This window comes from Dasypus novemcinctus, chromosome 27, assembly GCF_030445035.2.
Source record: "Dasypus novemcinctus isolate mDasNov1 chromosome 27, mDasNov1.1.hap2, whole genome shotgun sequence".
In the NCBI taxonomy this organism is placed as follows: domain Eukaryota; kingdom Metazoa; phylum Chordata; class Mammalia; order Cingulata; family Dasypodidae; genus Dasypus; species Dasypus novemcinctus.
The window spans coordinates 20,219,007-20,246,743 of NC_080699.1; the positions used below are offsets into that span (position 1 = coordinate 20,219,007).

At 46.8% G+C, this 27,737-nt stretch overlaps 1 protein-coding gene across 3 annotated transcripts in view; it reads left to right on the plus strand.

Moving 5' to 3' along the window:
* Nucleotides 1–27,737, plus strand: part of ZBTB16 (zinc finger and BTB domain containing 16) — a 181,817-nt gene that overhangs the window by 71,020 nt on the left and 83,060 nt on the right. For all 3 annotated transcript variants that reach the window (XM_004465955.5, XM_004465956.4, XM_058289031.2), the window contains exon 3: nucleotides 25,797–25,894. In XM_004465955.5, coding sequence (XP_004466012.1) covers nucleotides 25,797–25,894 — 98 coding nt within the window. The remainder of the gene's footprint in view (nucleotides 1–25,796; nucleotides 25,895–27,737) is intronic.

Consider the following 27,737-nt stretch of genomic DNA (forward strand, 5'->3'; position numbering starts at 1 on the left):
CAAGCGCCGCACTGTAAATGAAATGTGGCATTGCCACATGTATCTCGATAAAATATACCAGTGGATGAATTGATTTTCACATTGATTTCCTTGGACGAGCAAGGTATGTGTGCAAATCACGTGTCTCTTCACGATGGTCCTAGAGAGAGGCAGGATGCTTGGGCAGGAGCAGCCTTTGTTTTTCTTTTACTTAGGAAAAGTTTCTGCTGGAGAGCTGGGGGGAGAGGCCTTTGTGCTGGGTGGGCCCACTTGCTTGGCAGAGGAACGAAGAAATGTTTCAGGGCCATGGCCTGACCCCAGAGAGGACGGTGCCATCCCATGGGGCGGCCCGGGTCTTGAGGGCAGTATGCGCCTGGATGCCCCCACTGCCTGGTCGTTGGAGAGGGCTGGAACACTCTCCACAAGCGTATTGGAGGCTCGTTGCTCCCAGGAGCGTGGAGGGTCTTGGGTGGGAGATGGGTTCACCTGTGATCTTCATAGCCTCCCTGCAGCCACCTCTGCTCTCATTTGTCAGCATAGTTGACATGTGGCACTTGGGAGTCCAGGACTGATGCTCTGCCCCGAGAGCACGCTGGGAATGCGCCTGCCCCGAGAGCACGCTGGGAATGCGCCTGCCCATGTAGAATTCAGATGTGTCAACCCCAGTGGGTGGACGGAGATGGCGCGTACGTGCATACGGAGACCCTGGAGGATTTAAAGACGGGTAGGCAGCCATCTCTAGGCTTGCTGTGGCTTTTATTAGCAAGCTCTGGACAACTGAAAGAACAGTATCCAGTGAGGTGATCAAAACTTCATTTTTTCTCCTCTGCACTTGCTTTCCCAATTCCCTCTCCCAGCAGCTCCTAAATAAAATAGATCTTCCAGCCCTTTATTTGATCCAAAAAGTGAGCTGATAGTTGAATCCTTTGATGAACTTAAATAGGCTTAGCTTAAGGTGATAGCTGTGTGTATGTGTATGGTTATGTAAAGAGAACAAGAGTTAACCGGAATATTTGGGGATGAAGCTATGGTTATTTATTCCATTTTCTGACTAACTAGGGCTTAAATGGAAAATCGTTTTGGTTATAAGCTCTGCTCAAATTCTTTGCAAAACAGAAGAGGACTTCTTCCTGCTTTAGTGAGTACAAGGTAGTGAATTTATCAAATCCTTTGCCTTTAGGATCTGGCGGTCCCTGTGAGCTAGGGTTTTGGTTATTGCTTTGGTTTGCACAATAGCATTTGGAAGGTGTGTGCCTGCCTTAAATTCATGTTTACCCTAGCATAGTGGTTCTTAACCAGGGACAGATCTATACTCCATGGGACATTTGGCAACATCTGCAGACACTTTGGGTTGTTACAACTGGGGGGATGCTCTGGGCTGGCAGTGAGTAGAGGTTGAGGACGTTGCCGCATATCCTGCAATGCAGGACAGCATCCCCTGATACAAACACTTACTTGGTCCACAATGTCACTAGGGCTGAGGTTGAGAAAACTTGCCCTAGGATATGTCCTTGAAATTTTTTGTTAAAAAGTTTGTTTTTTTTTTTAGTAAATTTTTACACATGAAATATTTTGTTGTGTCTGCTCTAGTTTTTCTTAAATGTCAGGTGCTGGAAATGTTGTGGATAATTGGAGCTTCTAATTCACTGAAATTTATTGTTCGACAGAACAAATAGGGATGCCTGTTTGCAGATGGGCAGGCCTGTCCCCAGATGCCCTGCCAGTGCAGGCCCAGATTCTTTGAACTGCTTAAGGCTGTTAAAAACGATTAAGGCCACTACCTTTAAGTTGAACTGTACAGAATAAATAATCCCAAAGAGGGTCATAGTTCACTCTTTTTTTTCTTTGTCTTTGCAACCAAGACTAAACTGTCAGAAACTTTGAAAAGGAGACTCTTCTACTACAGGTTGGAGATGATCTGGAAATGACACACGTAAATGTGCTTTTAGAATATATAGACACATGCAATAGTTTGAATGGACCCACGTGAGTCTTTGGTGGAATCCAGTCTTGGTGTGATAGGTGTCCCTAAAGACAGATGGGGAGATTTTGTATATGATGCTTTTTTTGCCTCTCTTTCTTTGAAGAGATCTTTGAAGTCAATGCATTCAGATGCTAAAAAAGTATTTTAGGCACAATCTAACTAGTTGGGGAGAGTTAGGAAGACTGAAGAACCTCCTTTTTTGGGGTAAGGGAAAAACCGTTGCTGTGACTCTAGTATCAGATGAAATTTCAGCATCAAATGTTCTGGAACTAGTTTACATCGTTCTATTAGCCTACACTTTGGAAGAGTCTAGTTAGAGGAAGTCCGTGTGTCTATGCCTGAATACATGTGAGCAGTTAGAATGTTCAAGCCTTGGTTTAATGTTCACCAATCCGTGGTGAACCTCTGGCAGGTGTTCCTTATTTCATGTAAATAAGAAGGGAAGATTCTTGCCCCTGCAAGACTCTCTCGTTTCCCAAATCAGTTAAGAAGGGCAAAGTGGTGCAGTTAAATGAAGTGTGGCTTGTCCCTCAAGTTGTATTTTAGCGTTTTGCCTTTCAGGGTGAATCAGTAGGGGTGGCCTCAGAGGAGGAGGACTGGAGGTAGAGGCAGAGGGCCTCTGCTCCCTGGCACGCTCTGCTGCCTTCTGGCTGCGTGACCTTGAACAAGTTGCTTGGCCTCCCTGAGCCTCAAAAGGACAACAGCACCTACCCTGCTCCCTCTGTAGACTTGTGTAGAGTATCAAGGGACGGAAAAGCACTCTGTAAATTGCAAAGAGCTGAGGAAATACCAGGCACTCTGGTCACTGTTCCATTGTCAGACAACAGCAAGCCTATTTGGAGACCAGGTTCGAGTGCATCTAAGCACTGTTTGTGCAAAGGACCTGAGCCTCTCTGCAGGCGGCATTCCTTTTAGGACTGGCACCCGGGATCACTCCATCTGCTGTTTTCAAGCAGAAATGTTCCATGAACCTGTGGGTGCACCTGGGGTCTTTCTTCTTACTATATAGACTCTGAGGGTTCTACGTGTGTCTCCCCTCCTGTATCTTAGATGGAAGTGTATTTATAGCCTGATGCTAAGTACAATCAGAAGGTTCCTATAAAACTCTGTTATTACTGCAGTACAAAGTTAGAAATGCTTGAGGTTTCTGCTTCTTGGCTCTCCCATGCGGCAATGAATATTTTATGGGAAAGGAAATACTTAGTGTCTGACTCTTTTTATAGTGCAGCTACTCACAGGGCTGGTAACCTTCCAGATCTTACCCAAGTCAAAATTGTTCCCTGCCCATCTCTCTCCCGCCTTCTTCACACAGTCCATCGGTGTCCTCCTTTGGTGAGATGTCCACAGTCTCTTAGTGAATGGGCCTGTTTACAGAATGTGTGGAGCCCAGCCTCTAACCCTAACGAATGCCCTAAACCGGAGGAGTTGGCGGCTCGCTAGGCCTACACCCCCTGGCACCTTGGGGGCTGCGCAGGCCCGGAAGAAGCCTGCTGGACATGCGGCCCGGCTTCCGTTTCCCAGGTGTCCCGTGGCCCCCTCTGCCCTGCCTTCTCTGCTGAGCGTCGGGTGGGCACCGAGAGGGCGTGGCCCAACCTCTCCAAAGTCTACTCCTATCTCAGAATTTCAAAGGCAGCAGGTGAATTTGAGGTCAAGCAGACCCCAGGAGAGCTTTTCCCTCTCAATGCCTGAGCTTTGGGCCCAAGTCCTTGCTCAGAGCAGCCACTGGGGGTCCCTCTACCTGTTCCATTCAGGGGCTCCACGGGGCCTCGGCGGGGTGGGCCCTGGCCCTCTAGTTCAGGGGCGTTAAATAAAGGAAACGGGTCTCCTGGCAAGTGCCCGTCAGGGGAGGTTGCTTCTGGCAATGTGGGACCATACCTGCACAGGGGTTAGCTAGGTCAGCCCGGGGGTCCTCAGTGATGGCTCAGAAGACAACAGCACCACAGATAATTTAAAAACAGTTTGTCACATATGTGCTACATAAAATTGCCTGTTTTATCCTCTTTTATGTGCATAATTCAGTGGTGGGAATCACATCCACAGTATTTTGCTACCATCATCACTATCCATTACGAAAACTTTTTCATCACCCCAAACAGAAACTGTACCCATTAAGCAGTAATTCCCCATTCTTAGTCATCTGCAATCTACTTTCTGTCTCTGAACTTGCATGTTATAGATACCTACTGTAAGTTGGATAATCCTTTTGTGCCTGGCTTATTTCCCTCTGTCTTCAGGGTTCTTCCATGTTGTAGCATGCATCTGAACCTCATTCTGTTTTTTTTATGGGTGAGTAATATTCCATTGTGTGTATATTCTCCGTTTTGTTCATCCATTCATCTGTTGATGGACACTTAGGTTATTTCTACCTTTCGGTATAAATATTGCCTTAAACATTGGTGTGTAAGAATTGCATGAGTCCCAGTTTTCATTCTTAAGTGTGTACCTAGGATTGGAATTGCCAGGTCAAATGGTGATTCTGTGCTTAACTTTTTGAGAAACTGCCACTCAGACCAGTTTTAAGGCCAGATTCTAGCGTCAGAGAACACTTTGCCTCGGGGTAACTAGCACATGTGGCTGCCCCAGAGGATCGCCGGTCTGGTAAAATACTTAGGCCTCCAGTGGATGTGGCTGAGTGGCCTAAATCTTTTTTACTAGTGCCCAGAGAAGCTTGTGAAGTGCGAAGTGTGGCGTCTGGAAGCAGAAATGGTTGTCCCGCTGGGTAGGGCAGGCTCTTTTAGAAAGGGTGGGTCAGTGAAAAATGCCATAATCTGAATATGAGTTCCACATTTAATTTATTAGAACTCTCAGAGCACAACAATTTGACTGCATTTGCTTCTGCTCAGCCCCTGGTGTTTGTCTTGGCTGCCAACGTCGGTACATGGAAAAAGTGATTTGCAAACCTAGCGGCTCTGGTTTGATCTCCAGACACTTGGTTGCATTGCAGCCAAACAGAGTTGTATTTCCCCACTACAGCTTTATACTGGTACTGGTCAACTGGGTTATTATTTTTTTTCTTCTTCTCTTGTGTTTTCCCTTTCCCTTTCCTACTTTTTGATCTCCAAACTCAGTGACAGCAAAAGGGAAGGTGGGGCAGAAGAGGGCTTTCAGTATTGGAGGCATTGGTTCTGACCTGTCTTGAAAAGGTGAGGGAAAGTCTCATGGCCATGTTTTTAATAGAGGGTTGATCCCATAGCTCCCTGGAGAGTTTGAGCACAGCTTTTTCTGCCTAGGTGTGACCACACAGGGAGTTGACATTTTAAGTGTAGGGTTGCTGTGACAGCTAAGGTAATGGGTAGGATGAAGGCAAGTCTTGAAGAACTGAAGATTCTCAAACGTTCAAAAAGCATCATTGGGAGCTGATGTGGCTCTAGCGGTTGAGCACATGCTTCCCACACAGGAGGTTCCAGGTTCGGTCCCTGATGCCTCCTAAAAAACAAAAACAAGCAAATAAATGAAAAACCAACTCATGGGAGCCAGTGTGGCTCAGTGGCTGAGAATGGCTTCCCACATACAACGTCCTGGGTTCAATCCCCAGCTCCAGTACCTCAACAACAACAAAAAAAATCCTTATTGGTCATTACTCATTCTCTCACTTGGCCTCCCCATCTGCTGTGTTTTTTTTAAACAATGACTTAGATAAAAGAAATGGAGAGAAGAAAGGGAAAACTTTTATTAAGTGCCTGTTGTATCATAGTGTATGTGCTTTTAAATAAACACCTTTCAGGTTGATTCAAAAGCTAAGATTCAGCAGTTTTCTGGTTCTGGGACCTGGGTAATCCAGAAGTGTGATTATTGTTCCTAGGATCAGATAATCTACCAGTGTTGGGTTTCTCATTCTGCATGCAGAGTTGTGCAGATCCCATGGGGAATTCAAGGACATACAGGCTGGAATTCCTTCTCTGGGGTTGAGACGTCACGCCCTCATACACGTGTGTCTTCTCTGCTGTGGATTCATTTGTGGGTTTGGAACCTCCTGGTGGGTCTCTGGCTGAATAAGGGATAAGGGTTACGTGGAATCCTTTTGGTCCTAGGGGACAACTTCAGCCAACCTGAGGCCGCTAATGAGAGTGATGTCTGGGGTGCTGATGTCATTCCCACCCTTTCCTTGCTCCAGTCCTTCTTTTAACTTGTCCTCCTTTTGTGAACAACCTAGGCGAAGTTTGAAAAATAAGAAGATTCTCCCAGGAGGTACTAACAATGGCATTTCCTTTGAGTACCGTCTTGGTACTTTGTGAAGGTTATTTATTATTGTTTGGACAGTAAGAGTGTTCTGTGTGGGGCAATTCAAAAGCAATTGTGGACCCTCATATATGCCAACAATAAAATGGGAGAGAAAACCCCATTTCAGGTAGCACATAAAATGGAATAATTTATAGACAAGAAACTAGTGCAAACTATTCAAAATGGGTTGAGGAAAACTTCAAAATTCATTGCAGCTGTAAAAATAGATGTGAAATAAATGAAAGCATATGCTATGTTCTTAAATAGGTAGATTCAATATCAAAAAGATGTAATTTCTCCCTTCATTAATGTACAAATTTAGTGGGATAACAGAAAAAATATTCTTCTATAACTAAACAATTTGAATATAAAGTCCTTTTGTAAGAACAAATATTCAAGAATAATGAGAAAAATTTTGAAAAAGAACAAAGAGGAAAGAAGCTATGTCACCAAAAATAAACATATTATATTATAAAGTCTCTATAAAATAAGGAAGTATGATATTGGAATATGAATAGACAAACAGATAAATGGAACAAAGTGAAAATCCAGAAATTGCATATGGAAATATAGCATATAATAAAGGCAGCCTCTTAATAGGTAGGGACAAGTGAACTTCTTAATAACTGATATTGAGATAATAGCATAAGATTCCTCAAGTCATATAGCAGTATTAATACTGTTAATAAGAAATTTAAATATCAAAACCAAAATCATACAAGCCATTGATGAAAACATTGATGATTCCTTTATGATTTGGGACTAAGTAAAATTTTCCTAATTATGATTCATTTCAGGTTCAATGTTGAGAAAGATTGATAAAATTGATTAAACAAAATTTAAAAATTCAAAACTGTACAATGACAGACAAAATTACAAGCCAAGTGAAAAGACAAATGATAAATTGATTTTAAAATTGTAGTTTATAAAACAAGTTTAGTTTATAAAACAAGAAAAACACCAACATACCCATAAAAAATGGAACATATGAAATTGAAAAGAGAGTTCACAGGGCAAAAAAGGTAAATAAACTTTTAACATGTAAAAAGATGCTAATCTTACCCATTATATAAGAAAATGAAACGAAAAACTTTCTTGAAATACTGTTTTTCATATATCAGATGGCAACAGATTCTAAAACTCATCAACAGATTCTTGTCTTAAAGCTGTAGGGAGACAGGCTCTCATATATTTCTGGAGGAATACAAAAAGGTACAACTCCTTTGGCAAGGAATCTGTTAGTATCTGAATGAATTACATGTGTATCTACCATTTAGCCCAGAAAACTCTTTCCAGGAATCTAACCCAAAGATAGGCTAGAAAAAAATGCAAAGTGACATATCCACAAGGTTTTCCTTTGCAGCCTGTTTGTAATGGGGAAAATTCTGAAAATAGCCTAACTGTCCATCAGTAGGGGATTAGTTGTATAAACTATGATACAGTCCCATAATGGAGTACTATGAGACTAGAAAAAGAATGAGAAAGTTCTTTTTATCTAGCAAAGTTCTTTTTATCTAGAGTGTTCTTAAAAAAAAAAATCATTGAGAAAAATATAGCAAAGAACACTGCACATAGTGTGCTACTACTTGTGTAATAAAGGGGCAAATAAAAATATGTAAGCATATTTGCTTATGTGTAAAAATATGGAAGCAGATATAAAAAATCAATAGTTACCACGGGGCCGGGGAGAGGAGGAAACAATGTAGAGGGAAGCAGAACTGAAGCTGGTCTTCTTTGCATGTAACTCTAACTCAGAGTTTTGACTTGGGAATCAGGCAAATGTTTCATACAGGTGTAAAACAAAATTAAATCAGAATGAAAGAATTAATACCTAAAAATCAAAATTAACAAGCGAATTTAGCTGTGGGTCAATTCTATGGCTTATCAATATGGAGAATAATTATTTCAAGGAATTTAAAACATGGTAATTAAATCATACATTCCCAGCGGGAAATACCCTAAGAACAAAAAAACTGCAAATAATTTTTTTAAAAAGTGGTTGTGGAAATGGAATCTGGCTTTGTCCATACAAGGGGAGGGATTCAAAGCCAGATTCCATTTCCACAACTGCTTTAAAAAAATTTTTTTTTTGCATAGATCACAGACTGTCAGAGTTGGAAAAAATCTCATTTTACAGATGGGGAAACTGAGGTCAAAAGAGCTCAAGAAGCCTGTGCAAGACCTTACAATGAGTTTATGACAGTCTGAGAGCTTTTTCCTCTACTTGATTAGATGATTTAAGGTCTTACCTTCTGGTGTTGTCAGTTTGGGGGCTGGGAATGAATTGTGGTGGTAGCTATAGAGATTGATTTTTCCGTTGTAGCCCCCACAAGATGAATGAAACTAATCATCAGATGGAATATTGCATACCACAGGTTTTGTTGGGGAGGTTTTCCTCCCCAGGATGGAACCTGTGAATAATGTCTACTAAGAATTATTTTGTCCCAGGCATTTCAGTTTTATTTTTAAGATTCAGATGTAGTTTTAACTGAAGAACATCTGCACCCTTGACAGTCATGTCATGGTGTCTCCGGGGTTGTGACTTAGCTCTTTTTGCTGGGTAACGTGTCCTGTACCTACTCTGATTGTCCTGTTTTCTGCATCCTGGGTCTCCACAATGGCCCCATGTTCTATGTGGCATTTCTTTTCTGGAAATCTTTAAAAGTATTTTATGTGATCTGTCTGGGATGCTTGAGGACATTTATTCCTGTATCCATAGAAGGCCCAAGGGCCTCCTAGTCTCTCTGAGCCCTCCTATTCTTAGAAGGTTAAACTATTAAGGAAACAGAAGACTCTGCATCTGATACCTTCTCTTGTTTCCTGCATGCAGGGGTGACCTTTGGGGTACATTGTTTAGGAGACCAACCAATAGCTGTTTGAAGTCTGCTACTCTCATCTCTCTACCAAAAGAGAAACTGAACCTCATTGTCATGATTAAGGTCACTGCCAACATCGAGTTAAAGCAGCCACTTCCTCCCCCCGTTCATACCGCTCCCTCTCACCCCAGCTCTCCTAGACTCTTCAAGAAATGTCTTGGGAAAGCAAGGAAAACAGAGAGTAAACCAGAAAGATGAAAAAGCTGCCTTGGTATTTCCATCTCTCAGCCTTATTGGAGAAGGAACTTGGCTGCACGTTCATTGGATGTACTAAAGTGACACGATTTGGACGTTCAAATGGCAATTAAGTATTTATATGAGTAGACTCGAGGATTTCCAGGCCACCGGACACCTCCAAATCCCTTTAACCCGCCGTGGAGAGAGGCCCAGAGGCTTCCAGCAAGACAATTAGTGCGTGAATTAGATTGTGTCTTCTGGAAGGGAGATGAAGTTCCCAGCCTACTCTATTATGGTTTATTTCATTAAGGCTGACCATGACCTTCTCTTTAGGCGGAGAGAATAAGGATGGCTTCTCTGGAGAAAACAATGTAGCCGTGGCTATGGAGAACTACCCTATTGGGGGTAGGGGGCTTTCTGAGACCCTGATGAGCCTTCCTCCTTCCCCAGTGAATGGTACCAAGTTGGGGGAAGGTGCTGCCTGGCTGCTTAAACTACACCCCCTTATTTTGGTGGTAAGTGGCGAGCCCTGGGCTCTCCATTGGGGATGGGGAGAGAGGTCTGCTCAGGTGAGCTCTCTTCTTCCAGCCCGGGCATAAAGGGGACAGTGGGTGAAGAGGGGCCTGTCTGGGACCAGGATAAAAGGGCACCAGGGAGCCATGGGAAGACCCATCCATCAGGGAAGAGAAGCAGGTGGCAGGCGAGATCAGGAGGGGTTCCTCTTTGGGCCAGTTGTCGAGTCTATCACAGGGAGCTGCCATTTTAGAGAAGCACAGGCCACATGACTGGAGAGTGGGTAGGATTAGTATTTCAAGTTTGGTAGACTTAGAATTTTGTAGTAGAAGCCAGGAGAGAGTGTAAGGGCCCCAGGAGGGTTCCTTGGGGCTTTGGTGGGAGATGGGTGTGATGCTCCTGGACAGCAGTAGATCTTACACAGCAATGGGATAGTTTCTGCTAAGATTGCTTAGAGCCTTCAGTCAAACTTAGAGTGTTCATCATCTAGCATTTAACTGGGGAGATTTAACGTCTCTCTTGTTATTGTCATGTGGGATTATTATACACTGTTGTTCTTTTAAATAGATTTTATTTTTTAGAGCAGTTTCAGGTTTACAGAAAAACTGAGCAGAAAATACAGAGTTCCTATATAGCTCCTCAACCCCCACCCCAATTTCTACTATTATTAATATTTAGCATTAGTGTGATCCCTTTGTTATAATTGATGAACCAATACTGATACATTGTTAACTGAAATCCATAGTTTACATTAGGGTTCACTCTGTATTGTACAGTTCTGTGGGTTTTGACCAATGCATACTGTGATGCATCTACATTACAATGTCATACAGAAGAGTTTGGCTGCCCTAGAAATGCTCCGTGTTCCATCTATTCATCCCTCCTGCCCCTCCTTCTGAAGCTCTGGCAACCATTCATCTTTTTTTTACTGCTTGCATAGTTTGGCCTTTTCCAGAATGTTTTCCTGTCTGTTGGAATCACAGAATGTAGCCTTTTTAGACTGGCTTCTTTCATTTAGTAATAGGCATTTTAGGTTCCTCCACGTCTTCTTGTGATTTGATAGCTCATTTCTTTTTATCAGTGAATAATATTCCATGGATGTGCCAGTTTGTTTATCCGTTGACCTGTTGCAGGCCATCTTGGTTGATTCCAGTTTTGGCAGTTGTGAATAAGGTTGGCGCAAATATCCGTGTGCAAGTTTTTGGGTCGATATCAGTTTTCAGCTCATTTGGGTAAACACCTAGGGGCACAGCTGTGGATTGTTTGGTAAGACAGTTTAGCTTTGTAAGGAGCTGATACACTGCTTTTTCAATCTTTTACTGGTGTATGTGTTGTGTTCCCTACCTTAAACTGTAAGCTCCTGGAGGGTGTGGCCTGTGCATTACATTTCTTTAGCCTTTCCACAGTGGCTCACACCAAGCCTTGCATGTAATCAGCAAAAAATGTTTGCCGACCCTGTTAGAGTGAAAGGGATTACCATTCCCTGACCTCTTATTTTTAGGGGAGACCCTTACTTATATCCCACTCCTCATCTGTCTCCCAGCCCAGTTTTCCATCTCAAAATGGGGCTGGCCTCTCTCCACCCCCTCCCCCGGTGACTCTGTGAGGATTTGTAAAACGAAAGTCATGAGGCACACATGAAGTCCTAGGAATGGGGGCTGGTGGAACGCGGCTGCCATGCTTCCGAAGACTTAAGGAGACCCTTCTGCAGGCTGTCACTTCTCATTTTTGTGGTTTTCCCACTGCTGAGTAGACAAGCTGATTGATCTCCAGCCCTGAACGGGAAGGGGGCTACCTATAATTCTCTGGCATCTAACTTCCTATTTTCCTCCAATTATTATTTTTATAGCATTTCCTTCCTTCCTGCTTCATTTGCCAGCTCTGGCCATTTGTTCAGTGTGATTGTTTCAGCTTTATTTGGAAACTGGAAGCACATGATTTTACTATAATAGTTCCTTAATGGCTTTCTAAATGAAACTTACATACTTCATCTGCTCCCCGACTTTTCAGATATTTAAACAAATATCTCTGAGAGGTTTCCTTTTTTCCCCCCTCGGAGACCAGCAGTTTGCTCCTCCAGTGGTGAGATACGGCATGCGTTGGGGATGCTTGCCTGCACGTCCACGTACGTGTGTGCAGTAAAAGGTTCTTCTGGCAAGTGCTGGTTTCTGTTCAGCATTCTCGTGCCTTGTTGGCATGCACAGGAAGGCGCCATCGCCACGATGTTCCCGCAAGGCCTCCACCTCCCAGATGTTCCGTTGTGCCATCTGTCACGACTGGAAGGCTAGGTACTGGAGACTTATAGGGCATGTCCCACCCCGCCTCGGGGACAATCACAGTCCTCCTGCCCCGCACTCCCCCTGTGCTGTCAAGAGCCCACAGTGTTTCCCCCTGGCTGCTTTTCAAGGCCACCCCCTCCTCCACTGCCTGAACTCATTGCCCATGACTCCCACCTTGACTCCCACTCACCTGTCTTGAGGCTGCCTGGCCCGTGCTCAGGAATGCCGCCACTCTTGCACCTGCTTCGCCCTCACCTGAAATTCCTCTCCCCCTATCTGCCCGCTACAGCCTTGGTTTTCTCTGAGCCCAGCCCATTTCCACCTTCTCAGGGCCACCTCTGAATTCAACAATTCCCCACTAGCTCTGGGTGTTGTGGTCAGAACCTGACATTTGGCCTGTAAGTGCCGGTTTGTATTATTTTGCGTATTGTTGCCTTTCTTCAACGAGGCAGTAAGCCTCAGGAGGGAAGGTTCTGTCCTCTGCTTTTGTTGTATCCTTGACTGTGCCAGATAATGAACCTATTGGTTCTCAACATGTCCAGGCTCAGGAGAGAGAAAGGGGGCCTGATTATTCACCACCCGCCCCATCACATACACCGTGTTGAGTTCGTAGCCAGCTCAGTGTCCAAGGGAGCAGAATAAAGGAGGAGAGCGCTTTTGTTAAACATACTTGATGCCACCTGTATAATTCTGATGAGTGTATGATGACCAATTAAACTGGATAGACACTGCTGCAAGAAAGCAGACAGAAGTAGCAACTCTTCTGTGTTTCCTACCACAGTAATTCGAAACTCTGTGGAGTCAGGCGCCTGATCTAGGCAGTAGATAGAGAAAGGTGATTTGTTCCAATCGCTCTCTCCTTGTGCCTTCTTAGGGAACAGAAGTGTTTTGGCAGACACGTGGCCATGATATTTCTGAGCAAGACCGTGTTGTCATTTTGTTCTGGAAGGCTGACCTAACTACTGTCTTTGGAAATGTCCTCATTCTCAGTATAGAATTCGGGCACTTCTCTTGGTCCTTCACCATCGTTTCCACCCACTCGAGCCTCCCACTCCCAGGCAGCTCCATTGTTCCAAGAAGGGTTTCAGTGGCTGCTCAGTGACTACAGCACTGAGATCACGGTCCTCAGGCTCTCCTCGTGGTTCAACCCCAAGCTACCACCACTGCAAGCTTATCCCACCCTCTACCCCATCTGACCACGCTGTAAGAGGCAGACCGGCTCCTGAAGGCGGTTCAGCATGACTTGTTTCCAACTCTAGGCCTTGGTTCACCAGATGTCCTCAGCCTGGAGCTTTCGCCCTCTCTGAGACCCTCTCGTTCTTAATATTTCCTCAAGTTGGTAGATACAGACTACCTGGAAGGAGCACCATAGCCTCCAACCACCTCCCGTCACACCACCCACCATCTGCTCTTCTTTTGTTACACCCCCGTGACGTTGGTTATGAGTTCCTGATATTTTCACACATCAGCATAGCCTTCTTTCGAGGTTGTTTTTTCTCCCAAGCTAGGTTATCAACTAACCAGAGGACAAGAGTCAGTTTTCTTCTTCAGCCTTACTTTAGCTAACATTTATTCAATATAGGCTCTAGACACCGTCCTAAGTACATTTACATGCATACTTTTCTACCCTCTGAGGTGGCAATATTATTATCCCATGTGACAGATGAGAAAACCAAGACTCAGACAATCCCAGAGTCTTAGAGACAGTGGGTTATAGACCTGGAATTTACAAATGGCATCAGAGCCTGAGTCCTTAAACTCTCTGGTCTACTAACTAGGTTTGTATCTGGCTCTGCCTCTTTCAAGCTTTCTGACTTCAGTCTAGTTATTTCCTTGTGCCAGTTTCCTCCTCAACAAAACAGAGATAAAAATAACGCCTGCTTCACAGGGTTGTTCTAAGGATTGAAAGATAATATGTGAAAATGCACAGAATGGTGCTCGGCACATAATAAGTACATACATGTGTTTTATAAAGATGTTCTTCTAATTTTTTGTCTTTATGAACAACATTTTCATATGGATGTTTGTGTTACTCTTATCCCTGCTCACGTCTCAGTCTTCATCTTAGCACCTATGAGAATGTTGTGCATGTGGCTGTGCTCAGGAAATGAGCGAATGAATGAATTCATTAGTGAATGAAAGGGCACTTGGGCTTCCAGAGGTGATTTGGTAACAAATGCTCAGAATGATATTGTCTTTGAGTATGAGGTGTTCTTTATCAGTATATTGGCTTGGTAGGTTCTGGTGGTGGTGGTAGGGAGGCCAGGGGGGTAAAGCCCCGTGGGGTGTAGTGGGTGCTGCAGTAGAGAATTCTCCTATTACCTGTTACCTAAAAACTTTCTTCCCTCCCCACCCCCTTCTCCAGAAGCTCTATGTCCTGCCAAGTCTGTGCACAAGCCTTGAAATGACAAAGTACCCTTTAGTTAATTGCACAACGGATTGCCTAGAGTTAAAAGTTCTGATTTATATGACTATAGCTCTAACTGCTCAATAACACAGGCCTGTAATCTACTTTCATTTCAAACAGAACGGTGATTTATAGGGCAGCATGCCGCTTTAGCTCAGAAATGAGGTGTTCAACATATGCTCTGTTGACATAAATTTGGAATTTATCGCTGTTGTCAAAACTGCCTGTTGGACAAAGGTGGGTATTAAGGCAATAAATGGCTCAGAATAGTTTTCTGTCACATTTCCTAACCATTGTATTCAGTCTATTTGAGGGAAAAATATATACTTAAAAGTAATCAAATGGCCCAAATCCATGTATCTTGTTGTGAATAGTGGGAAGGGAGGGTACAGGGAGGATTGAGGGGCACAAGGACCCGGAGGGGGAGGGAATTTGGGGGATTGTCTAGGAGAAAGCGTTTCCTGAAGTTGTGACCCATTTAAAAAAAGATTCCCCTCGGCTTCCTCTCCCTCATCCCCATTAGGAGGTGGGCTTTCCTTCCTCCTTTACCAAGAGGGGGAGGAAAATGAAAGCTCATTAAATAAAAATAGTAAAGGACATTTTTATGTATGGGTGTCAGGCCGGCAGTGTCGGGGGTGAGTGAGTGGGGCTGGGAAGGAGGCAGAGCAGGGTTTTGTCCATGGAGAACCCCGGCCCCGGCCTGCACTGACTTGTGCGCTGAGCAGGGGCTCACCCCTGCCTTCCTCCACGGCCCTGAGACTGCTGGGCCCTAGGTGAGCACTTGACTTGCTGCTGATGCTGACGGGCCGGGAGGCGATGAGGCACCAGGTTCTACGAGAGATGTTCGAGCCCATCCGGGTCTTATTGATTCATTTCCCCAGATCGGCCAGGGCGCAGCCTCCCACACACTCCCCTGTTCGAGCATTTCTTGAGCAGCCGCTAGTGCCATTCCCTTTGCCAGGCTCGAGACTAAAGAGATAAAGGAGGCAAAAATCGGTCTTCAGGTGCCTTCCCATGTAGCTGGAGAGAAAGGCCAGGCAGCAAATGCCGCCAGAGCCCCATTACAGGGCATACAGGGCAGCAGTAGATGCACGGTGCCCAAGATGGGATTCTTGGGGAGGGGAGGAGAGGCACCAGGGAAGGTTCTAGGGGCGTTACTTGTCCTCCTGCCTGGCAGAATGTCCCTCTAGAGTGTCAGCTTCCCGCAGGGAGAATGCAGGAAAAAAACCCAAACTAGTGATAGGCCCATTGCTTTGAAAAGGTGATGTGCAGTGTTATGGTCAGCTGAACACCAGTGTGCATGTCAGTTTGGATTTTCTGTTTTGTGCATCATAAAAGCAGGGTCGGAAGTCCCCATGCACGGGTCCTGGGCTTGGCTGCAGCCTTGTTCTCACGGACCCCGCTCCATGCCATGGTCAGCGTGTCTTCAAAGCCCTGGGCCACCAGAGCAGGAAGCACGGATGGTTTCGCAGATCGCAGCCAGGCTGAGCTTAGGAAGAGAGTTCTCTCCTCCATCCTCTGTTTTCAGATAACACACCTTGCAGCATGTTGTTGGTTATTACGGGTTGGGCCGTGGGATTGAAAGTAAGTGCCTGTCCAGAGTCACCGGTGGCCTTGGCCCGGCGCTGTTGGTATTCTCCACCTCGTGCCTTCTCCGGAGGCTTAGGCGTGAGAGCCAGCGGGCCGCGCACACCGCCTGGTACTTCACCCCATGAGAACGAGGCCCGGCAGGGGGAGAGGATGCGGATTTGTTGCTTTTATTTTATTTTTCCTTTTATCTCCCTGCACACACGCTTGCAAGCACGCAGCCCCGCTTTCTCTTGTGCATGTGTGCCCCCACCCAGCGCCCGGGCTTGCACACATCGGGCATGGACACCAATTGGAAACCTCCTCCGTGTGGCTCGCCCTCCCTTTGCCACCAGCCCCTGTCCTTTTCACACAAAGCTCCCCGTTGGGAGAACTCATAATTTTTACACCACGCGGTCTTGGCTGGCCATTGCTGGAATTACTGTCTCTTTGAAGTGCTTTCTGCCGGGGCATTTACAGGCCGTTTTAATTACCTGCAGCTTGCAAGGGGCCTTGCTCTGTCCCAGCCTTTGTTTGTTTGTTCTTTGCAAGGAGTCTGTGCAGAAAGGAGGACGGCTGCCTTCTTTTAAAAAGAAAGGAAAGGGCGAGGGGGGCAGTCTGGGGGACTCTTGATAGAGCCTCTCCCCCCATGGCCTGCTCCGGGGAGCCCGGCCCTTTTTAGCAAGCTCAGGCAGGGGCCAGGCCCAGGTTCTCGGCGCTGCCATGTTCACAGCAGCCTCCAGCTCCGTGGGCCCCTCTCCTAGGGCTTGCCAGGGATATTTTTGCTTGTCTGTTTGTTTGTGGGTTAAGTATTATTAAGGATATTTTCAAATTTCCTGTCATAGACGGCAGCGCTGCCCAAGGGAGCGCCCCTCCTTACCTTCCAGGCCAATGTCCGCTGCAGCTGCGCTGGGCGCTTCTGGTACTTTCCCACTCGGTCCAGTGGGTGAGCATTATAAGTTAGGGAGGCTGGGTGAGGGGCGGGCAGAGGAGAGGCTTGGGAGCACATGTGAAGGTAGTACCCCTTCGTGGTGTCCCGTCTTCTCTTTTCCTTGCTTTTCTGTTTGAGTCTCTCTCTTAAGTGAACTTGTGGCACTCTAGGGGATTTCTTCTTCCATGAGCGCAGCACCCCACTTCTGCAGGTGAAGATGCTGGTTTACCAGTGGAGCCTCAGGGAAGTCACCCCCTTCTCCAGGGGCTTTTACAGCAGAAGAAGTCTTCATCCGTTTATTCATTTAGTCCAGAAATGTACTTAGGAATCAGAATCCTCTTACACCGGACCATTCAGAACTGTAAAATGGTCTGGCAGTTCTGTAAATGTTCGGTGTATCACCAGCAGTTCCACTCCTGGGTACATACTCGAGAAGTGAAAACCTGCGTCCACACAAAAACCTACATATGAATGTTCACAGCAGCATTATTCACAATGGCCAAAAGTGTGGAGACAACCCACCTATCCATCAGCTGATGAGTGGAGAGAGAAAGTATGGCATAGCCATACAACGGAATATTATTTGGCCGTAAAAATGAATGAAGTTTGAACACTTGCTTCAGCGTTGATGAGCCTTGAACACACTGAACTAAGTGCAAGAAGCCAATCTCAAAAGTCCACACATCGTATAATTCCACTTACATGCAATCTCCAGAACGGGCAAATCCATAGAGGCAGGAAGTAGATTAGTGCTTGCCAGTGGCTGGGGGTTGGAGGAAACAGAGTGATTGCTGATGGGTATGGGGTTTCTTTTTGGGGTGATGAAAATATTCTGGAATTACATAGTGGCGATGGTTATACAACTTCAAATGTATTGAATCCACTGAATGGCACACTTGAAAAGGGTGACTTTGACGGTGTGTAAATTATTTCTCAGGAAAGCTGCTATTGAAAATTTCATTGACAAACATATCGAATGCCGCCTACTCTGCGCCAAGCATTGTGCTAGACCAAGGATGCAGTGGATGTCTTCTGCCTTCAAGTACCTTCTGGTCTAATAGAAATAAAGAATAATTATATATATATATATAAGCCAATTGTTCTAAGTACTGGAAAGGAAATCAAGAGACAAGAAAGTGCCCTAAGAGACACTAGTGGGGATGTGTGGAACCCACCTAGGTGGACAGTGGTTCAAGGGTACCTTACTTTCCCAGAGCCTGGCACACAGCAGGAGTTTTGGGGCCAAGGAGAAAGCTGCTGGTGGGGTATAGGCAGCATGCCCTCCGGGAAACCTTTTCTTCTAGGAGGTTCTAAGGCCCTGTGGACTCTGGGTACCATGACTCAGCTCACTTCTTTCTTAGAGGACCCTGTTCTTGCTTCTCTATGATTAGGGGCAGGTAAAGCCCAGGCTTGCACTCAGTGTCTCTTCCTTGCTGGAGGTTGTCTTGCCCCTTGCAGGGGAGACACTGGTACAGAGGCTCTGGGAGGTGTGATCATCAGATGGGAAAAGGTGGAGTCTGGTCTGGAGATGGGAAGCCTGGAGACTCCTGCCTACTCTGTACCGTGGGGGAAATTGTCACGAGCCTCAGCTTCCGCATCCACAAAATGAGGACCGCACTCTCTGCCCCAGCCATTGGGCGGTTGCTGAGACCATCCTCAGAAAGCCCTTTCAAAGTCAGATGCGATACATAAATGCAGTAGCATAATTACTACCAAACCTCAGTGGATGTCTTTTTCTAGAAGAAAGGAAAAAACCAGCAAAGATGTGAATATGTTTGTTTTTGCCTTTTTTCTTCGTCGGGGACAATAACTTTCACAGTATGATTTGATGTCCATAAGAGTTCATTTGCTCAGTCTTTGGTCTTGGGTTCATAACTGATGTTCAGAACGGTGACTCTGAAGCTCAGATGCCTCATAGAAAAGTAATTCCGTTTTCATTGTTCTAAAGCAGGAAGAATGAGGCAATATACATTAAGAAGGTTTTCAGAACGGTTTAATTCCAAAGGCAGTTGCTTCCCAGACCTTTAATAAACCGCACTTACTCTCAATAGCCTTTGAGGATCCAAGGCTCATTCATGGGATTTGAAGGTAGCATTTTGGCTTCCTGGCTAAAGTGAGATCACGGGAAAATGAGTTTAGATAACGAGGAAACAGAGCCATTTCCTCCAAACTCAGGCGAAACAGGGAGATGGAGGAAGAGTCTATAGCTTTTTTAAAACTGCTTTTCTAGAAACTGGCTATTTGTGTTGGTTAAAAGCCTTGTACGGGAGTGAGAGAAAAAACAAAAAACCCTGTTCATCCATAACCATAGTTTAATTTCCTTATAGGGCCTCTTAAGGATCTGAAGGGAATAGTTTGGATTTATTTTTGCTCCCGTTGGGCTGACATCATCAAACACACATCATGGTGCCCTGATTTGGGTTTGGGAAAATCTCTGAGAAGCTGAAACTCGTAAGGCATTATACTATTTTTTTCTCTTCCCTTTCTAAAAGCACAAATGTTCTAGTTTCTGAAAAGGGAAGAAAGAAAAAGAAAGAAAAGAAAACGACAAAAGTGTGTATTGATTCCTTCCCCTCAGATCTTAACTGCCCTGGCTGTAATACCTTGCTTACATCTGCCAGGTTTTTGTGCAGTTTTGCAACATCTCTTTAATCCAGTGAGCATAAATAGAACATTTCAATCATATTTGGCTACCAGGAACTTCGCAGATAAGCACGCTAAGACCTTGCTGAAAGAGACTGTATGAGATTGTGTGTGATAAAATCATCCTATAGCCTAGCACACAAATGAAAAACTTTTGTTCTTGGTGAAATTTGTTGATAGAGATATTTCAAATAAACGACTTAGGAGGACTCAGTATTTTAAAACAAAGGACCCCTTACGTAATAGCCTGGAGCCCAGGCCTCCTCCAGGTCAGCAGCCCCGAAGAGCCTTCTCTGAGCAGTTGCTGCAGGGAGATTAGCTTGCCCCTTTGTCGCCTCTGACATGTATTTTAACACTCTGGGGCAGCTTTATCTGAAAGTACTGTACTTGGTTGTGGCCGTGGCCGCAGGGAATGCCACTGTCTTTCCTCATTTTTTCGAGGCTCAGGACAGCTCCTTCTCCTCTTGAGTCGGCTCCAGGCTGCCCTCCATCCCAGCCCCAGGCGGGATGTACAGCTCTCGCCTCACCGAGAACCCCCGGAGACTTCTCTTCTGGACGATAGGGACAGCGGTTCTTGTGTTGATTTGTGTGTGTGCGTGTGTTTGTAGGCGGTGGGGGTGGATTTTTTTTTTACCTCTACGATTTTCTCTTCAAATTCCCTTTCATGTTTGTTCACTCGTTCATTCAGCAGAAATGCATGGAGCCTCTGCGCTGTTCTGGGCTCAGTGATGGAGGTTGAAGGGATGGCTCTGGAATGGGTCCTTCCACTGAAGGGTCCAGTCCAGCTAGCACAGCCTCATGTTGGCCCTGCAGCCTTTCGGTTTTGTAAACCTGATTGGAAAGCACCTAGGAAATGGGCATAGAGTGAAATCTAGATGGGGTTAAGTGATTTCGCCAAGGTCACGTGGTGGTTACCGGCGGAGCTGGAGTGGAAACCGGGTCTCCTGCCTCCCCGATCCCCGAATTTCAGCCACCATGCCACTCTCTTTATCTGGACATGGCTTGTTTGGTATTCTCTCCCCCTCCCTTGAACAGGCTGCAAAGCAACCAAATGGCCACCATCTTTCGTAGCCGCCGTGCCCTGAACCCCCAGCAGAAAGCCTGCCACTGTGGCAGCCCCCCAAACCTGCAGCACGTAAGGCGTTAACTGGCACTCTGCGAGCACCCCCTTCCCTTTTGTAGTTGTTTTTTAATCTGTTGTTTGAAATCCTTGGCTTTTATTGGTATATTTACTTTATGGCAAACATAAAGAGCTGTATTAAAAAATAAATTGTGTTGTAAAAGCATTCGGTAATGTTTATTAATATTGACTAGTCAGGGAGCAACGAACTCTATTGCTAGAAGGATAATTTGTGGTAATACCAGCTAAGCATTCACAACTTGTCAAATGACTGTCTAATCTCAACATTAAAAAAAAAATAAGTGGGTAAAAGGATAATTTCCCTTATGCTTTAAGAAAATGAAAGTGACCCATTCCCCAGCCAAGCTTAGAGCTATTCCTTCTTTTCCTCCCCTGGAGTACCAGCCTCTCCTCTAATTCCAGGCAGTTCCAGGGCTGGAGCTTAGTGGTCAGCTCTCTCTTTGTCTTGGGGTGGGAGTTGGTGATTGCTTCATCACCAGGAGCTTCTCATATGTCTGCTCTGGCCATGTGACTCCCTCCTGAGGGTTCTGAAGGTTCTTAGAGTTTTGAGGCACTTATAAAGGGGGGTTAATCCTCGTGTTCTAGGAAAGTACAGAAGGAGAATGACGATGTGGCCCACCCAACCTGGAGTATGTCAACTGGTGGCAGTAAGAGTTGGTCCTTGAGAAGGTATAATGTCACACTCCAAAGGGAGAGATACCTGAGTTTCCCAGATGCCCCCTGAATAACCAACTTTGGCTTAGGGCAGAGGCCTCTAGTAGAACAGACTCTGTACAGAATATTCTTTCCTACGAAAAGACTTTTGTATAAAGTGCGGGAGATTGGACTGACTGTGGTACCACCTTGGCATTCTCCCTGGACGTTGCTTTTGGGAATAAAGCCCTAAGAGCCTAATAACTTTGCCGTCATCCCTTTCTCTCAAAATTACCACACAGAAGGTCTTTGACCATTTGACTTTTCTCAGGTCATTCGAATGAAAGGTAAGTAGACATTGAAGGTGTGGTTTTGATTAAGGGTCTGAGGAAGAAGAGTAAGCCTGTTGCTGAAGCGTGGAAGCTCTCTCCTCTCTCAAGTCTGTTTCCCCTTGAGAAGGTGACAAGGCCAGTGTGAGGTTCTCTCAGCACAAGTCTTAGGAGTCAGTTCTTTCCAGCCTTGGCAAGGGCCATGCAGGGGCCTACCGCCTCCGTGTCCACGTGGGGGACACGGCAGCATGACAGCGCTAGTTGGCCTGGTCCTGCTGATGGAGGAGCAGGAGGCTTGCTTGGCGCATGTGTCCTCCTGGTAAGGAGAGGGTCTTGGTGACTGTTAGTTCCCTTGTGGGCAAGCAGACCTTTGAGAGAAGAGGGTCATTTAGCCTTTGGTTTGGACTTGGCTCATAGAATCTCCGGTCTCCTCCTACTCTGCTCCATGTACCCCTTAGTATCCTGAGTTGCTCAAGTTAGTGGTCCCAGGACCAGAGAGCCAAATCCCCTGGCAAGCTAGAAGCAGCCGCCACATTTCACGTTGTTCCTTCGGTGTCTGAACAATAATGAAAGAGATGGCTGAGCTGGCGCTGGGCTCTCCTGGACTCCCAGGCCTGTGAACTTTTCTCTCCTGAACCCTGTGTGCTTTGCCCAGGTCTCTCTGCCATCGGGCCAGACCTTTGCCCTTTCACTATGTGTGGAGTCACACAGGTGCCACGCTGCCTCTGGTGATCTGTTTGGGGCACTGAGTTAGTGGGTCAGTAGCAGGGCAGGGTCCTTACCCCGAGGAGTGAACAGTATTGGGCACTCGTGTCTCTGAAGGCTGGCCAGAGCATGGCATCAGAGTGGTTCTGAGGAAAGGCTGGTGACAAGTTCTGGAAGATTCTTTCACTGAGTCAGTCAGTAGAGGGGGGAAACTCAGGTGATCTGGATTAGAAAGAGTTAAAACTAATCAATTTATGGGATTGGGTCTAGATTTTTGCTTGGGTTAACCTGGTCTGACGGCATACTCATCACAGGGCAGTGGACTGTGGCTCAGAGTATCGTTCGCTTTAGAGGAACTCCTTGGAGCTTGGGTGAAAGGATGTGGCAAGACTTTTGAATAATAAAATTTTGGCTCCATCAGGGACCTAGAACCTTAGAAATTATCCACTTTGCAAGTGAGAAAATGTAGAGCTATTGTGATAGTATGGTTTGTCCAAGGTCGAGAAACAAGTTCCTGTTAAGTCAGGTTGAGGCCTCAGCTCTTCTGGCTGATTGGCCCACTTTCTTGTGTGTAAGAGGACAAGCAAGATCTCATCACCAGTCCAACTGGCTGAGAAACTGCTCCCACCAACTGTAAGGCAGATCTACTCTCATCTGGAGAAAAGGCAGTGGTGTTACCCAGAAAGCATTCATCAGGATGAGAGACTGGGATTTGATCTGGAACTCGGGGGTGGGGGGGGGGGTGGGGGAAGAGATGGGAGCCCAAGGGGTGAGCCTAGCCTGGTGGTGGCTCCTAGAATCTGAAGAATGGTCATGCCAGAGACCTTTGGAAAACAAATTCAAATGGGTGTCCCCTGGGGCTCCTGACAGCCAGCCCTGGAGGTGGGCACCTCCAGACACTAGCTAATCTGTAAGAAAAGGGCAAAAGAAATAAAACTGACACCCAGACATCTCCTGACGATGAATATGTGCGAGTGGTTCACCTTCAGAACCACTTGTGAACAGAGACTTTGCTGCTCCATGAAAGATTTCTTACAAAAGCAAACCTGTCACCCTGAGCAAGTGACAAGGAAACTCAGTTACTGCACATGTGTGAGCATGTGTGCACACTTACAAGGCTGTAAGTGTGCTTTACCCAAAAAGCTGTTAGTTGAAAACAGGTTCTCAAGCAAATACATGTACAAAATGCTCATGGAAGCCTTGTTGACAATTGCTCAAAGGTGAAGCAACCCAAGTGTCCATCAGTGGCTGAGTGGAGAAACCACATGTGGTTGACCCACATAATGGAATATTATTCAGCTTTAAGAAGAAACAAAGTCCTGGAAAGTGCTACAACATGGATGAGCCTTGAAAACATTATGCTAAGTGAAGTAAGCCGGACACAAAGGCACAAATATTGTATGATTCCAATTCCATGAAGTTTCTGGAATAAACAAATTCACACAGACCAAAAGTGGATTAGAGGTTACCAGGGCCAGGGGAAGGAGGACTGGAGAGTGATGTGCTTTACCAGATACAGAGTTTCTATTTGGGATGATGAAAAAGTCCTTGAAATAGTAATGGTAGTTACATTTCCTTGTGAATGTATTAAATGGTACTGAATCTTACATGTAAAAATGGTCCAAATGGTCCATTTTAAATTACATATGTTTTACTACAAAAAAAAAATGGGAAAACCAAAGCTATTAGTACGTGTCCTGGTGCCCAGAATTGTGAAATATATTTAGACTTCAGAATGTTCAATTAAAATGTTCTGTACTGTTACTATTTCTCAACTTGGATGGCTCAGCTATGGCCAGGAGTAAGATAACAGTGTCCCAGGCGAGGGTGTGTGTATGTGTGTTTGTGATTGAGAAACCATTTGCCTTTGGCAAAGGAGTAGAGGGAAAGTGAGCAAAGCAAACAGTGGGATTGAGAAAGAGTTCTGTGAAGAGAGCCAGCGCCGCCACTGTCAGCAGGGCACCAACAGCCCGTGGTGCAGCCACGGTGGTCCGTCGCTAAGGAGGCTCACCTGGGAGCACCGCGTGGCCCTGTGCACTGCTGGGTTCTAATTATGGGATTTGCAAGATGGTGGCAGTGGGTGGCTCAGTTTCACGATCCGGGCACGGAGGCCCAGTTCTGCACCGTGCCGGCTCGAGTGTATACTACCACCCCCAGTTCCCACCCGCAGTTTTATGATACCAGCATCAGCTTGCCCACCTTTGGCTATGGCCCTCACACCTCAGCATTCTGATGACCAGAGGCTGTTTGCTTTAAGAGGGCCTTAGATTCTCTCCATCCTGCCCCACCACCCACAACCTGCCTCTGGCTGCCCCTGCCTGCCCAGTTCCCCGGGGGGAGACAGGGTGGAGGTGGAGGCTGGCTCCGCAGCGGCACATAAGGGCCTGAGAACAGGAGTGTGGGTGGGAGGGAAGTCAGTGTGCCGGGCCAGATGGCCCACTCTCCAGCCGGCAGCTCAGTGCCCGGGCGATGCCGGGCATGTGCCCGCTTCCCAGGGCCCCGCTCCCACCAGCCTGCCTGGCTCCCTGCATCTTCCTGGCTCTGTGGCCAGCTCTGACTGAGCAGGGGCGTCTGGTGGGAAAAGCCCGGATTGGGGCTTAGGAGCTGAGCACCGCTGCCGGCCGGACCTGTGACCCATCTGCCCAGGGACGGTGCTCCGCACCCAGCCCGCTGCTCAGAATGGCGGTGATGGCAAAATGAGCGAATGGATGTGAAAGTATTTTGGAAAATCACTCACCAGGATGACCATTTGTAGAATGAGGCTGTCCTCTTTTCTTTAAACCCTTCTTTCTGTTAGGGCATGTAGACATATAGGGGAGAAGGCATGTTCGGGAATCACTTCCATTCTAGGCACATCGAGATGCCCTGGGTCCCTAACTACGTGGGTGGATACGTTTATTCAGAGCCTGATCTGTGCCAGTCACTGCAGCAGGAGCTGGGGATATGAGAGGGAAAAGATAGAGGTGCAGTCCTCTTGAGCCTTGACGCTCAAGTGGGGAGCCCGGCCAGGGCGCAGCCTTAGCCACTGGGCAGGGCGGGACCTGGGTAAGGCCTCTGTACTTGGACGGTGAGCTTCCTCCTCACTCTGAAATTGAATCTGAGTTGTTTCCTTGGTCTCATATGCGCCAGCCGGTGAAAGAGTAGGAAGTGCCCATTCTTCCAGTCCTTCTGTGAGCCCAGGCAGGGGTGCTCCTTTGGCAGTGGTCCACAGCCGCAGGTGGCAACTTAGGCTGTCCGGGACCCAGGGATGGTGCCTCCCTCAGGGCCATGCCCGTCTCCAGCACCCACGCCCTCTGCCTCCCGTCCTCCCTTTCACCTACCTGAGGGATGGCCGCTAAGTCCCCAGGTTGGGGTGGGCCTGCCTTCTGTCCAACCAGAGCAGCAGCAACCTGTCTTTTCCTTTCTCCTCCAGGAAGCTGCACAGTGGGATGAAGACGTACGGGTGTGAGCTCTGCGGGAAGCGGTTCCTGGATAGTTTGCGGCTGAGGATGCACTTACTGGCTCATTCAGGTAGGCAAGGGTGCCCTGGCCACTCGCCTCCCGCTCTCCTCCCACCCCCCACTAGACCTGCTGTGCCGTGGACGTCCCCAGCGCCTTCCGGGGCCTTGGTCCACCTTGTCCCGTGGAGCCATTGGCCAACGCTGCTGCTCCCTCCAGGCTTGTGGAACACAGGGGTCATCCTGACTGTGTGGCCATCAGCATGCGCCCGTCCTTGTGCTTGCCTGGGTTTCCTGGGGGGCATTGTTGGCACTCAGTGCCCCGTGTGATCTACCTTCCAAAGTAGACTGCAGTTTCATTAGCAAAACAGTTGTGGAATTAGGTTCTCACTGTCTAATGAATCTGACTATTGGGTTCACATTATACAGGAGCCTTTAATTAAATAGATATAGAAAGGTTGGAACACAAAGCTAGTTATAGCGTGCTGTCTCTTGCAAGTTAATTTTATCCAATTCTAGTGGGGTTGGCTGTGCGGCTGCCGGTATTTGTGCTTGTGTTTTGGCTGGAGGAGGCGGGCAAGGCGCCTCTGCCTCATGAGGCGAGGCGTGGAGAGGCACCTGGCGGCCAGCGTGCCCAGGGACCCTTGCGGGGACACAGGGCTGACTTCAGTTGCAGAGGCCTCAGCACTGCCCTGCCATGTCCTCTCCCCTCCATTTCCCTTGCCTTTTAGCCTTGGAGTCAACCGTTTTGGGAAAGGTGGGTATTCGCCTTCTTCCTTGGTCTTGTTGCCAGCCTCTGCTGGCTCTTTCCCCCAGGTTTCCTCAAGCACCTGACCCTCAGGGACAGTTTAGCATCTGTGAAAGGAGCATGGACTCTGGGTCTAGACAGATGAAGTTTCAAATCATGTTTGTGATCTGGGCCAGCTTGAACAGGTTTATCTACTAAACCCCAGTTTCTGCATCTCTATAAAGTGCGGGCATCAACAACTCCTGTAATTTTGGGGGGGTGGGGGGTGGGGGATTAGATGAGAATAGATGCTAAAGGCGTCCATTGCACAGTCCCTGCATGCAGTTAGTGTTTAATGGATGTTGACTGTTGTGCTTCCACCTTCCTCCCTGTCCCCCACTTCTGAAGCTGCCACCCTGGGGCATGCTCCCAGCGCCTTGCTCCAGAAGCTTCCTGCCTGGCTGGCTGTTTCCAGTCCGTTCATGCTCCAGCCCACCACGTGCACAGGCATACAGATGTAGCTCTTTAGCTTCAGCTCGCCAGGCCTTGCTGCAGAGTCCACGTGGGTCTGCACTGCGCTGGCTGTGATCTCTCTTTCTGGCCTTCGTGGCCCTTCCTGAAGGGACCAAATCCCTCTTTCTGACTTCCCACCGTTCTTTCCTCCAGATCCGGGGATTTGGCCAGAGCAGGAATCATCTCTCATTATTCCTTCCTAGAATCCAAAGCTCCAGCCAGATGGATCTTCTTATTGATCTGCTTTAGGTGCTCCTTGCTTTCAGAGCCCAGAGGACTTGCTCTTTCTATTCCCTCTGCCTGGAACAACCCTTCCAGTCTTCCCATATCCAGATCTTCCAAGGTCTCTTCCACAATGTCATCCTCAATTATTCCCCACCCCATGCCTCCTTCTGTCCATATTTCTTTCTCCAAAGTCGTCTTTGGGCACAGTATTTCTTCCAGTGTTAGGATTATTTATGGAATTGACTCATCTCCCCTACTTGGGAGGCAGGGTGATAAAATGGAAGGTTGGGCACCCACCTCCTGACATTGTGACCTGGGGCAAGAAATGTAACCTCTCTGAACCTCACTTTCCTCTTCTGTAAAATTAGAATACTTTCATCTACTTCAGAGAAGTTGTGAGGCTCCCAGCAGACGTTTCTCACTGTCTGACATATAGCAGGCTGTCAGTCAG